The 12,522-nt window shown below is 48.9% G+C and overlaps 1 protein-coding gene across 1 annotated transcript in view; it reads right to left on the reverse strand.

Moving 5' to 3' along the window:
* The window catches only part of DRGX (dorsal root ganglia homeobox), a gene marked incomplete at its 3' end in the record, with an annotated part of 29,192 nt that extends 20,658 nt beyond the window's left edge, over positions 1 to 8,534 (reverse strand). Inside the window, exons 1-5 of the mRNA XM_080926735.1 lie at positions 8,485 to 8,534; positions 7,973 to 8,091; positions 4,199 to 4,296; positions 2,926 to 3,027; positions 11 to 189 (exon numbers count right to left, since the gene is read on the reverse strand). Of these exons, the coding sequence (XP_080782861.1) occupies positions 11 to 189; positions 2,926 to 3,027; positions 4,199 to 4,296; positions 7,973 to 8,006 (413 nt within the window). The 5' untranslated portion in view covers positions 8,007 to 8,091; positions 8,485 to 8,534. The remainder of the gene's footprint in view (positions 1 to 10; positions 190 to 2,925; positions 3,028 to 4,198; positions 4,297 to 7,972; positions 8,092 to 8,484) is intronic.
* Between the last annotated feature and the right edge of the window lie 3,988 nt (positions 8,535 to 12,522).

The raw sequence follows: 12,522 nt of genomic DNA on the forward strand, positions 1-12,522 counted from the left end.
CTACTATTACCTCTGCTGGGCCTCCAGGGCCTCCTTCTTGCTCCGGGTCTGGTCCCCTGGGGGTGGAGAGTTGATGTTCCTCACTGGTGGTGGTGTCACCTCTGCCATGGGTTCCTTGGCCCCTGGCTCTTGGTCAGAGGCCCCTCTCTCTGTCTTCCTCCATTTGGCTCTTCGGTTCTGAAACCAAACCTGAATTCCATAGAAAACACACCCAAGGGAAGCAGAGGGTCAGTCAGGAGGAGCTAGCCATGACCCTTGGCCCTGGAACTTTAGACCACAGAGGGATCAGCTAAGATGCTTCTGACAGGCACTTTCCATGGACTAGTAAAGAGCAGAGAGAATCAAGTACTTTGCCCACAAGAAGAGAAATACCATCCTGTAGGAGTTTGCAGTGCTGAGCTGCCTGTGCTGTGCGTTTGATGTGAAAGTTTTCCCAGCAGGGATTGTGGTGAAAGCAATTTGCAAAATGCTGTCCGGGGGCTTCTCATCAAAAAAAAGACACACTCCACCTTCCAGCAAGCTCACATCTGTGCTCTGCCCTGAAGAATCATTGTATACAAACAAATTCCTGACCAGCCGCCTAGGGCGCCCAGAAGAAACCTTCTCTCTGGAGCTTAGAAATTCCGCATCTTGATTAACAAATGCCGCTTAGGGTCCTGCTAACCCCAGTTCACAGACAGGGAGGCTCACTGACCTGCAGAAGCCCAGAGGCTTGTTTCAGGACCAGGATCCACACTTTCAGGGAAAGAAGGCAATACTACCACCCTTGTTACAAACACACACATGCAAAATATTGGGCACAGTGGCCAGCTGGCGTACAGCAACTGGTCACTTGGTGAAGAAATAGTTACTGTCCCATCTATTCACCATCGGGTCAGGACAAGGTTTGTTTGTGTCTGACCTTGACCTTGGTACCTCCTTAGAAGCTGGTGTTGGGTAATTCCTACATCTTGGGAAGAAAGAAATAATTGCATTTGCCCAATAGAGCCCTGGCAGCTCAAGATGTTCAGAGAAGAAAACAAAAGCCCATGAATTTCTGCGTCACCCAGAGAAACCTCCCCTCTCCTTGTCTTGTCTCCTCTTTCTTCTCAGAGATCATTTCTGTCTAAAAATCAGATTTCACCAGGCTTCTCTCCAACTCCTAGAGGCATCCTTCTATCTTCTCTGGCCATGGCACACAGACAGGGAAAGAGCCTGGGTCTTTGAGGCTGAGCCCTCTGCCAGCCCACCTTATCTCTTCATTTTCTTTCTCCTTTAACTGGGTTTTTCTCTTTCTTTCTTTTTTTAATTGTGTTGGGTTTTAATTGCACATATCAGCAAGCATTGAATAATGATTTTATCTATATTCTAAATTTAGGGCAGTTAAATGCAAAGCAAAAATGCAGACACTTTCTGGTGTCTTAATTGAATGAAGGTCACAACTATAACAACATTTAATTGAGCTATTTTTCATTATCATATTTTAATGACTTCGCGCTGACAGTTCGCCTGCTTCTGAGGAAAGAGCGTGATGGAGTCGTTTATTTCCCTATTTAGTTATTGTTTGACAACATCAGCTTCGATTAAGACCCTGCTTTATAGAACATTAATCATATTTGAATGAGCGAGTGGTATAAATGTAAACACATCTCCCTTCCCGCCACCAAGGCTCCTGTCCCCAGCCAGAGGCTGCCGGAGCGCTTGCTTGGCTGCCATTGTCTGTCTACATAATAGCGGGCAACGGCCTGGACAACAATTCTCGGCTTTAATTGTCCCCACCCCTATCTCACCCTTGCACCTTTCAGGGAGAAGTTATGATCTCCTACTTCTGAATGCTCAATAATTGTACCATTTATCTCAATTTGCAGTTCAGTCTTTAGGCAGCTATTGGCAAGCCGGCATTAAAAAGAGGAACTATAGGCAGGGTCTGGGCCAAAGAACATTTTCATTCCCAAATAATAATCAGTTTAATTTGCCCGCATATGACCAATGATTCATGTTCAGATTTAATAATCAGGATCACATAATCTGATTATAGGGGAAATAATTTGTTTACAACCCCCAATTTACTGCTCAGAATTCCATTATCTCTTTTCAGCCATTGGTTTTTAAGAGATACTAACATGACCCAGGGGAACAGAAAGCAAACTATTATATTTTCTACAATTAGATCTTTGCATAGTCTTAACCCCAAGCTCTTACATAAAAAAGAACAGAAACAGCATGGAGGAAACCCCATAAATAAAATGAATATATAATTGTGCTCAAAGAATAACCGGCCTGGAGTGGCAGCATGGGACGCCCCTGCCTCCCGTGCTCACTTGAGCAAGGCTGCCGGGCTGGGCACTTAGAGCAGCTTTCAGAAAAGCGGTGCAGCTTAGTGGCAGCTGCTCCGGCCGGCCGGCCCATATCTGCTCAGCCCTTTTGCTGCTGCAGTCTAAAGATTTTTAAATTGCACGTGTTTTTCAGGTCCACTTTGCTCAGAGTCCATGTGCGGGAGGGGGGGAAGGGGGGGGGGAAGTTGGGCATGATGCAATTTCTGGAAAGCGGATCCCGCCCCGCTTCCCAGCTGAAAACGCGGTTCTCTGCAATTGACCGGCCTCACCCCAGAGCGGTCAGATCTGCTTTGCGAGTAGCATCTCAGCTTTTTTTTTTTTTTTTTTTTTCCAAAGCAAGGAAATGGATGTGCATTGATGTAATTTAGTACCTTAGAGACGCGGACAAATTAGTGTAGAACATTATCACTAGTTAATTATGAATGACCGATTAATCAACCTAATCTAATATTCCACATTATGTTGATGTTATTAAAGTGCATCATGAAAATGACAGATAGTCTTCATTTGCTTTCTTTGGCCAAATGTGCACTCTGCAGTCATGATGTCAAAAAAAAAAAGTTTGCCAGTTGTAATATTAGAGAGTTAAATAATTTAAAAGACGGTTTACCTGCACTCTGGCTTCTGTGAGGTTTATTTTCATGGCTAACTCTTCTCTGGTGAAGACATCTGGGTAGTGTGTTTGGGCAAAGACTGCCTCCAGAGCTTCCAGCTAGTAAAAGGAAAGAAGGAAAAAGCTGGTGGGAGGCTGGGTCTGGGAGAGGGGGGGATGCAGATTTCAGAGTTGAGGGCTGGCAAGGAAGCAATTTCAAAGATCAAATCCCAGAAGGAAATGGAGAAAAGAGTTGTCTGAAAAAGATTCCACAGAGTCCTGGAAGAAGTCTCAGCTAGTGAGGGTGCTTGTCCCCAAGCCTGTTGACGAAAAGCGCAGTGTGATCCCAGAGGCATGCCTGGTGGAAGGAGAGCGCTCACTCCAGCAAGTGGCTCTCCCACCTCTTCATGAACCCTGGCCTCCATGTGCATGCACACACATAGTGACATGCCTGCACACACAAGTGCATCCACGCACATGCGCACAGTAAGTTAATGTTTTTTACTATGTGGGTGCTGGGAATTGAACCCTGGTCCTCTGGATGCACATTCAGTGTTCTTAACCACTGAGTCTTCTCTCCAGCCCAAGATGTATATTTTTTTAAGATAAGAAAAAAAATCACAGAATAATACTTTAAATCCCAGTTGATTCTGTCGCTAAGGCTACCAACAACCACAGTGTGCCCTCCCCAAGACATAGAAACAGACAAGTCGTAGATGTTCCCGTGTGTTTACGTTTAAATTTTGTCATGGGTATAAAATGTCTAAGGGTAGTCTCATGAATAATTTCCACAGTGCCACCATGGGAGTAAAGAAGGGTGCCCCCTGTAAAACCTTGAATTAGTCAGCCTCACAGAAGCCTTATAGGAGTGTGGGGGTCACCCCCAGATGCTCAGCAAAGAGACCACTCTAGAGACACTCAGCTTGGGGAAGCCCAGTAGAAAAGTTGCAGCTGTGGCCAGCCATACTGTCTTCTCAGGAGGCAGCTGTATCGGTCATTTTTCCCATCTGTCTTTCTGGGAACAATAATCCCCAACATGCATTCTTCCGGCAGGGAAAATGTCCCTCAGAACATCAGTCTAAGACACGTAGAAAAATTCACAGCTGCTTCTTTACTGAGTACCTGGAGTTACAAAACCCAACTGTCCTTTCCCCCAAGGAGATGCATAAGTTATTCAAGAAAACAAAGACCTGGCCAACCCAACAGTTGGTCTCGTGTTAAAAGGCAAGGATCTGTGACTTTGGGTGAGGTGGAAAGAAGCTGGTTCTCACACACAGGAATCCGTCCTTACCTGCTGAAGAGTGAAGGTCGTCCGATTTCTGCGCTGTTTTCTTCTAAGAAACCCATCATCAAAATCCCCCGTAGAGTGGTTCCCAAAGGGCGCAGTGCCTACAGGGTATAGGTGGGGTCAGACTGAGAAGAGAGACCTGGTCTTCATCCATGCTCCACTGCAGGACACAAACATGCCCCTCCGAGAGCCTGGCCTTCCAAAGTGCTTCTCTGTGTTCTCCCAAAACCTTTGGCTGTAGGACCAGCTTTCCCTATTTCAAAGGACAATGGTGACCTTAATATCCAAGATGCTCAAGTCTACTCCCTATGAAATTGTGGCCTCTGAGTCAGGAGGGGTCAGTGGCTTGAGAAAACTCTGGTCCTCATCTACCTTTCTTTTCCTGGCTGTCCGTCTGTCACCTGTCCCCCTTCTGTTCGTCCACTACCATGGACCCTCCAGCAGAAGATTGCATGCCCTCTCTGCTCACTGGTCAGTTCGCTCCCCTTGCTATTAAAGCCATCAAGGACTAAAGACTGGGGAGGAAAGAAAACACCAAGAGCCTCTCACACCCCTTTTCCTCTAGAAGTGCAGAATTCAAGGAGGTACGAAGTTTGTAAATGATTATTAATTACCACTGGTCATAGCTCATCAGCACCATAGTGGATCTATTATAAAGACACCAATTAACAAAAGGCCTGCACCAGTAGAAAGCAATGCTGACTTCCTAGGGCTGTGCTCCAAGGGCATTCCACTAGGTAGCCAGGCCTTATACAACACCCTGTTGTCCCCGCTTCCCCAGAAAAAGAAAGCTGCTGTTCTCTCCAGCAGCCTCCAGTGCTCGGGGTAAAGCCAGAACAGAGTCTGGCCCCAAATGTGCATTTGGATCATTTTCCAAATGTGCACTATTTACTTGATAGTCCACAATGGCTTCTTAGGAAAACAAATGAGTAAGTTTCCATTAACCAGAGTGCATCTCACCTGCCATAGGCGCTGCTGTCAGAATCAAGTGCCCAGCGTAAGCTCCCAGGCACAGCATCCAAACCATACCCTTCACAAGCACCTCAGCCCTAGGAGGCTAAGTCCTCAGGCCCTTCCACACCAAGTCTGCCACAGAGGGTAACCCTGAAGGATCACATGCCTTGTTGAAATACTGTGCCCCTTCTCTACTAGAGCTTTTACCAACCATCTTCCTGTCCAAATTGCATGCTTCCTCGAAACCCTAGCAATAAGCATTTCTCTCCCTCTCGGAAGAAACTAAACAGGAAGGATTCAAAGCCGTCTCATTTCCATCACTTTGCAAAAGGCGGTCTTCTCACTTACACCTTGCTTGTGCGCTGTTCATAGTGCTTCCCAGATAAATCCTACAAAAGCTGACTTCACCACACTAGTAAGAAAAAGACTGACAGTCTACCAGAGTAGAGAGCAAGAGATGACAGCAGGCTTCTTTGAAATAAAAGGGATACTTGATAGAGTCATGAACAGTTCCTTAAACAGAACATAACAGGGCAATGAAATAATACATTCACTGTTTCATCCCCAGTGAAGTATGTAATGATGCCTAGAAGTGATAAATTGTAATAAGTTGTACATGTTTGTTTACTATTCATGTGAGTATCGATTAGTGAGACCGTATTAGAAGGCAATTAAATAGGAACCATCAAATATATAAGTGCACAGGTTTTTAATCTACGACTATAGTTATAAAGGATGCTGAAAGAGAGAGGAAATGCCATTCTCGGAGATGTTGCAATTAAGAAATAAAAGAGGACACAACAAATCACCCATCAGTGGATATATTCGGCAAAACAAATACTGGAATACTACACAGCAGTCTAAAAGAAAATAGGTAGATCCATATACACACGGTGGGAAAATCTCCAAGATGTATTATGAAGTAAAAACATGCACGCGCGCGCACACACACACACACACACACACACACACACGAAGTCCAAGATGATGTAACACTATAATCTCAGTCCAATAAGACATAGCAGACATGGAACAAAAGGTTCAGATGACAGGATCACTAGAAATGCACACTAGCGCTTGGCTTTAGGAGAGGAGAGGAAGGCTCTCTGCTAGCCTGAGTGTAGGTTCTTGTTCTAACAAACTTTGAGACCCACACATCACTCTCTAATTTAATCTGAACAAAGTATCCGAGCAGTAAGATTATAGTCACACTTTGCTTTCTCTGTACCACCCTGGAGTCCATCCTCGGTTTTCCCAGCCACAGAGAGAGCATCATCCTGCCCCAGCAGCACTAGACGTAAATTCCCCTCCTGAGAAACCGGTGTGTATCTACAAAAGCACAAAAGGTACTTGAAGCCCATCTCTCCTGGTCACATCAGTCAGAGTCAGGGCCAAGATTGGGCCCACACAGAGCATGAGTAGCAAATATGGACTCCCCCCATCATTATCCCCTAAATAAGCTAAGAGCAGTAAGCAAGACAGAGAGAGCCTGGGATAGGACAGACTCTAAGCCACTTCTGTAACTCATCCTTACAAACAGGGGGTTCCCCTTAGGTCATCCAGAATGTATACAGCTTGCTAAATGCCCAGCTCTCCTCCTTTCCCACTTGACAAAAGCCCGGGCTTGGCGTCAACCCCACATAGCAACTACCCATCACAAACCAATTGGGTCTCCTCCAGGCCTGGGATAAAGTTGTAAGAGACTGCTCCTTTATGACTGCCCTAAAGCCTCCCTGCCTGGGTCTTCCCTGGTATTGAAAAGCAGGCATGCAAGGTTTAAATGTTGCTCCCCACTAGCTTCCTTTAGCAAACTCCGCTGGACTTTAGTTAAAGGCTTGTGTATGGAAAATGAAAACAAACTTTTCCAAGTAATGGCCAAGACTGAAGCCTGCTCAAGGCAACCTACAGCAAGGTGGACAAGTGTCCCAGGATTATAAACGTTTCAGTGTCTCTGGGCCACAGCACAAGCCAGAGTTTGGGAGGGGAGGGGCGTTGCAGCGTGTCCACCTGAGGGCTACAAATCACTGCCAGGAAGAACTTCCCCTTTGGTTCCCTGGGCCCTGGTTAGAGACACCCAGGGACGGAACATAAGCTTTTCACTTCTCTACCCCTGCCCCACTTAACAACTAGGAAAAGAAAGCACATCCTGAATAGAGAAAGGCACCCCCCCCCCAAGGTCTAGAGAGACCTTAAACAACTAGATCCTGGTTCTAGGGGCTTACGAGCTGAGCATTCGTGGTCAGAAATTCAGTAAATCGCTGAGATATTTACTCTGGGCAGGTAGAACTATCAGGGAGCTTGCCTCCAGGGACAGCGGTGCCTCTAGAAACTGACATTAAGTTGTCCAGAATTACCCGTGCGATCCCGGAGCACTCTTGCCAACGCCCAGGGTGAGAGCAGGCCAGCAAACAGGCCCTTCCTGATGCTTAGTGGAGCCCGGCACTCAGTGGGCAGTTCAACTTGCTTTGGTTTTCTGGGATGTTAGCAAAACACCGTGAAAGATTGATGCAGGCCCCCTGGGCGGAGGAGCCCCGATTAGAGGCGTGACACCAGCATCTGTGCTGGGAGGACCAGGCGTCCCTGAGGCACCCATAGCCCGGGGCAGCGCGACCCAGGCGGAGAGGGAGGTGGGAGGCAGGTGGCACCCGGGCGGAGGGATGGAGCTGGATGTAGGGAGGGGGCTAAGGGTGCCCCTAAGTACTGCCATGAGGCTGCCACCTCGCGGGGCGAAGACCCCAACACCCCATCAGCCCTGTTGGGGCCCCCGGCCCTTAAGGCTAGCTTGGCCAGGCCAAAGGGCTCCGGAAAGCAGCGCTTACTCACCCTCTAGCTGTGGCGGGCAGTGGAAATAAAACATCGCAGATGGTCAGATGGGCCCTTACAGCTGGACCAGAGCTGGTGGTGGCCTGACAGACTCGTGCCTGTGTGTGGCTCCGGCCTGGCTGCAAAGCAAACAGCAATAAAGCCTGAGTCTCCTGCCCGCACACCCCGAGGATCACAGAGAGTGCTCCTCCTACAAAGCCCATCCCGAAGCCCCCTGGGGCCACCGTGGGGTTGGTGGGAGAAGTTGTTGTGCCTCCCGTCCCAAGCCATGATCCTATGGCCAGCCTTTCGCATAGGTCCTGCTGCTGGACAACCGCGCCCTCACCAAGCTGGGCACAGTCTGGCTTCTGGTTCTCAGGGGTCCCAGCCACAAGCCCAGCACTTGGCCACAGCAGCGGGGTCCGGCGATCTCGCAAGGCCATCTGCATGCTCAGCAGCTCCGGCCAAGAAGCCGGTGGAGCCCCAAGGCCCAGCGCAGGGAGCCAGGGGAGCAGCTCGGGAACCCTGCCTACCTCTGCGGGAGGTGGGCGAGAAGGCCGGAGTGCGCTCGCCTCTAGTCCGCACGCGGGGCTCTGCTGGCGGCGGGCGGGGCTTGGCGCTGCTGGCGCCCGCAGGACCAGAGAAGTGACTGGGGAAGTGGCCAGATGTCTTGCTGTCTGTCTACAGCGCGCGCCGCCGCTCAGCACTCGCCTTTATAATCTCACGCATAATTGGCCTTAATCTGATTATTTCCAGCGCTGTCTACAGCGAGTAACTTGGATAGGTCTATTGGGCCTTACAAATGGCCCACGTGGTGTAAAAAAAAAAAAAAATCCGTCACTTCTCAGCAATCAGGAATGTTTTTCCCTTTTTTTTTTTTCTTTTAAAAGAAGATAAAAAAAAAACAACAGCTACCAATATCATCCTCTACCCAAAAGAGATTATGTTCTAAACACTCACCCCAACCCCACCCTTCTTGGTCCCCTCAGACTCAACCCTTCTTTCTCTGAGTCCGATTGGCTTTGGGATCGCCCTTGTCAGAGGCCTGGCGACTCCAGGACTGTAAAATTACCAAAGCGCTGCTAATTGTCGCCGCCGGATGAGTTTTGGGGGTACTCTTTGCACACGGCTTCCCTTTCCAAGCGATCGTACAAAAGGAAAGTTTGATTTTGTTCTCAGCAAGGGGTCCCTGAATTTATGTCCGCTTCTCCCTGCAAAATGATATGCAGTGGGACCCTTCGCAATTACTTTTAAAATGCATCCGAGGCAGACACTCAGCGGAGAGAGACCGCCCTTCTCTCTGCCTGGGTGAAAATTAAACTCTAAAGTACCGGGTTGAAATTTTCAAGTCAGGGGCGCGGGATTGGATCAAATCACATAAACTGCAAAAAAAGCAAGTCTAATGGCGCATAATTGGTTCTGTAATAGCATTACACCAGGATAATAGCCCGTTACGGCCCCCTGCACTATTAAGTGCTTCCCTGGCGGAAAGCCTTTATGATATTAAAGGGGGAATATAATGATATTTTGGTTATTAAATGCGTGTAATTAATTTATGCACCACTGAAAATAAAGTTGGTATTATGACCCACTCAAGATGCATCAGAAGATGCGAATCAGACAACTGTTGATAAGTTCTGGTGTCTGTGTTCCGTCTAGACTGCCGATTTTATTTTGGGACGATGGCTTCTTGGACAGACTACATAAATTGAATATTTTATAAACATTCTAATGCTGCGTTTGAGAGCCTTGGCGAAGCGGTGGGTCGGGTCCCTGTCCGGCCTGGGATCCAGCCTTGATCTTAAAGACACAGAGCTTTGGAAACAAAAGGCCTGGCGGGCCCACTCGTGGACCAGCGGCTGGGGCAAGTAGCGCGGAGCTGAAGAACTGAGTGCTGAGGCTCTGGCCGGCGGTGGACACCCCCGGGAAAACAGCCAGGAAGAAACGCGGCACCTCTCCGGCCGACGCAAGGCTGGGCTGGGCCTCTATCTCAAGCGGCCCTTTCTGGGTTCAGCCGCTCCCGGCCGGAATCGGCCCTGCTGGAAGCAAGGAGAGGCTGGATATGTTTGCTCCGCTCGGAGCGAGCAGACCCCGCCGTGCCGGCTCTCCTCCAGGGCCACAGACTCCGCGAGACCAAGCGGCGGGCCCGGGTGGAGAGCGTCGGCGAGTCCAGCGGGCCCGCGCGGCCGATGGCGCGACCACCGGGGCCAGGGCACAGCTTCGAGGAGAGGACCAGAACCCTTTCTCGGTCCCAGGCCACAGCGAGCTCGCGGGTCCCGGCTTTTCTCCAGATCAGGTTCAGGGAGCATCCCCGCTCTCTACAACCGGTTCCAGGAGCCGAGGGCCCCCTGAGCGCCGGAGACTGCGGAGAGCCCCCTCAGATGCCCTCCTGTCCTGAGATGCAGCTTCCCGCGGGCGCGTGAGTTGGGGAAGCTAAGTAAGTAAGGGTTCCCCGCCAGCTCCGCTCAGCGCGCACTTGTGTTAACCGCGGGAGCCTCGGCCCCAGCAACCTAGCATCGACTGCCGTGTTGGCCCCAGAAAACGGTGACATCCAAGCTTCGATCAGCTCCCGATGACTGACATCTAGCCGTAAGGATTTATGTGATGCCCTGATCTGTCCCGGGGTCTGAACAGACTAGTCCCGGATGTCGGAACATCTCCCCGAATCAGCCGAGTGTTCAGAACCTTGGACAACGGCAAGCATCCCCACCCTACCAGACTCTTTGCTGGCCAAAGAAAGCACCAGTCCCTAGGGCCTTTGTGGGGTCCTGCAATGCGCCCATCAAGGCCGGCGGGCGCAACCGATTCCAGGCGATCCTAATCCTTTTCTGGCCCAAATCTTCACGAAAGTCATTTGGGATGCGCAGTAAGCGCTGGGAGCAGGAAGCGAACTCCCGACTCTACAATCTCAAATGCATGGCTCCTACCCGGTGGCTACAGCATAGAAATACCCCCACAGTCCCCTTGCCTTCAGCCCTGGCCCTCCCAGGGACCTTGACAAGAACCTGGCTACGTTCTTGGTCCTTGGCTGGACAACCAGCTCAGCTCTAAGAAAACACCCACCTTGCGAGGGACTCCGAGCCAGCTCCAGCTCGGGACCCTCAGCTTCAATTCGCCTCAAGTCATTTTCCCATAACTACTAGGCTGGACTCGTTCCTATGGTAAAACTGCGAATAAACAACCAACCAAACAACTTCAGAAACGAAAAGCTACAGAAAATTTTGATGATGTGAACCTCCCTTCTCCCCAGTTGTCTCCCATACTCGGGGTCCTGGAGAAGGAGAAGGTGACTGATAGATATTCGTTATGATCCCCCCTCACCAAAAGGGGAGGGGGCGTTAGCAAAAAAAACTCTCATTTTTCCTTAATTCTTGTGCAGTAAAATGTATTTCCCAATTAACCAAATTTGCCGATCTGTCCCGCTTGGACACTCTGATAATTTACAACCTAAAAGTGTACTTTCTTTATCTAAAGACCAAGGTGACTGCTTTTAATTTTCTCTAACCTCTTTACACTTGATGTTCACCAGACTCATAATGTTAATTGGCTTCATATACGGATCATCAGTTTAATGAAGAAATAAATCCTGTGTTGCTTTATGTTTTAACAGTGATTGCTTTAATGAGGAATGTGACGTGTTCCAAAATCAAAGCTGCGGGAGACATTAAATGGGGCTTCTATTAGAACAGAAATGCTTATTTAAAGTTGAAAGACAGGGTCATATTTCAGCATTTTTCTTTCGTGGGAGCCCTTCCCACCCCCACCTACCTGGGTTGTCTCCAGCTTCTACAAGGAGATACTTCTGGGGTCCTGAAGGCTGCTTGTAATATTTAACTCCATTGGCTTCAAACTGCATTCCCCATAAGAATCATTTTCTGATTATTGCATAGGACATGCTAACTTACCTCTTGTCCAGAAGGGCAGAGAAAACCCAGAACAGAGTGGGGAGTTCAACTTTCAAGGTTGTTCATGGCTTTAAATAAAGGAAGAAAAGAGTAAACACACACACACACACACACACACACAAACACACACACACACGACTTGTGTGCAAATGTGTTGTGGAGGTGGCTTGCCCAGTGCAAACATATTCACAGACCTGGAAATCCAAGGCTGAGCTCTAAAACAGGCAAACAGCTCCCAGATTAGAGGAGGGAGCTGCTGCTGACCTGGGCTCTGCAGGGGAAGGGTTGAGCCCCCACCCAGGTGCTGGGAGCTTTACACCCCCTATCAATTAATAACAGAGTAAATCTGCTTTCTCTAATGTGTGTTTGATTTTTCTAATTTTAAACTGGTTCTATGAAGGGAAGACTGTCATTGCAGAAACACTGAGAGCAGCAATAACATGCTGGAAATGGGAGCATCCTCCATGCAAGCCCTCAATGGTTTGCAGTTATGTTGTGAGTCATTTTAAATTGATTCCTGGAAAGTATCCTGTATCCCTAGAAAATGGAGGAGTTTGAGATGCCGGGTGGAGATCTCCAACACCATACACAGCTGTGTGCCCTGCTTAAGGAAATCCAGGGGAGCAGCTGGAAGCTCTTCTATGCACATCTTGTGAACCCCAACCC

The sequence above is a fragment of the Micromys minutus genome (assembly GCF_963924665.1).
Source record: "Micromys minutus genome assembly, chromosome: 12".
NCBI classification, from domain to species: Eukaryota; Metazoa; Chordata; class Mammalia; order Rodentia; family Muridae; genus Micromys; species Micromys minutus.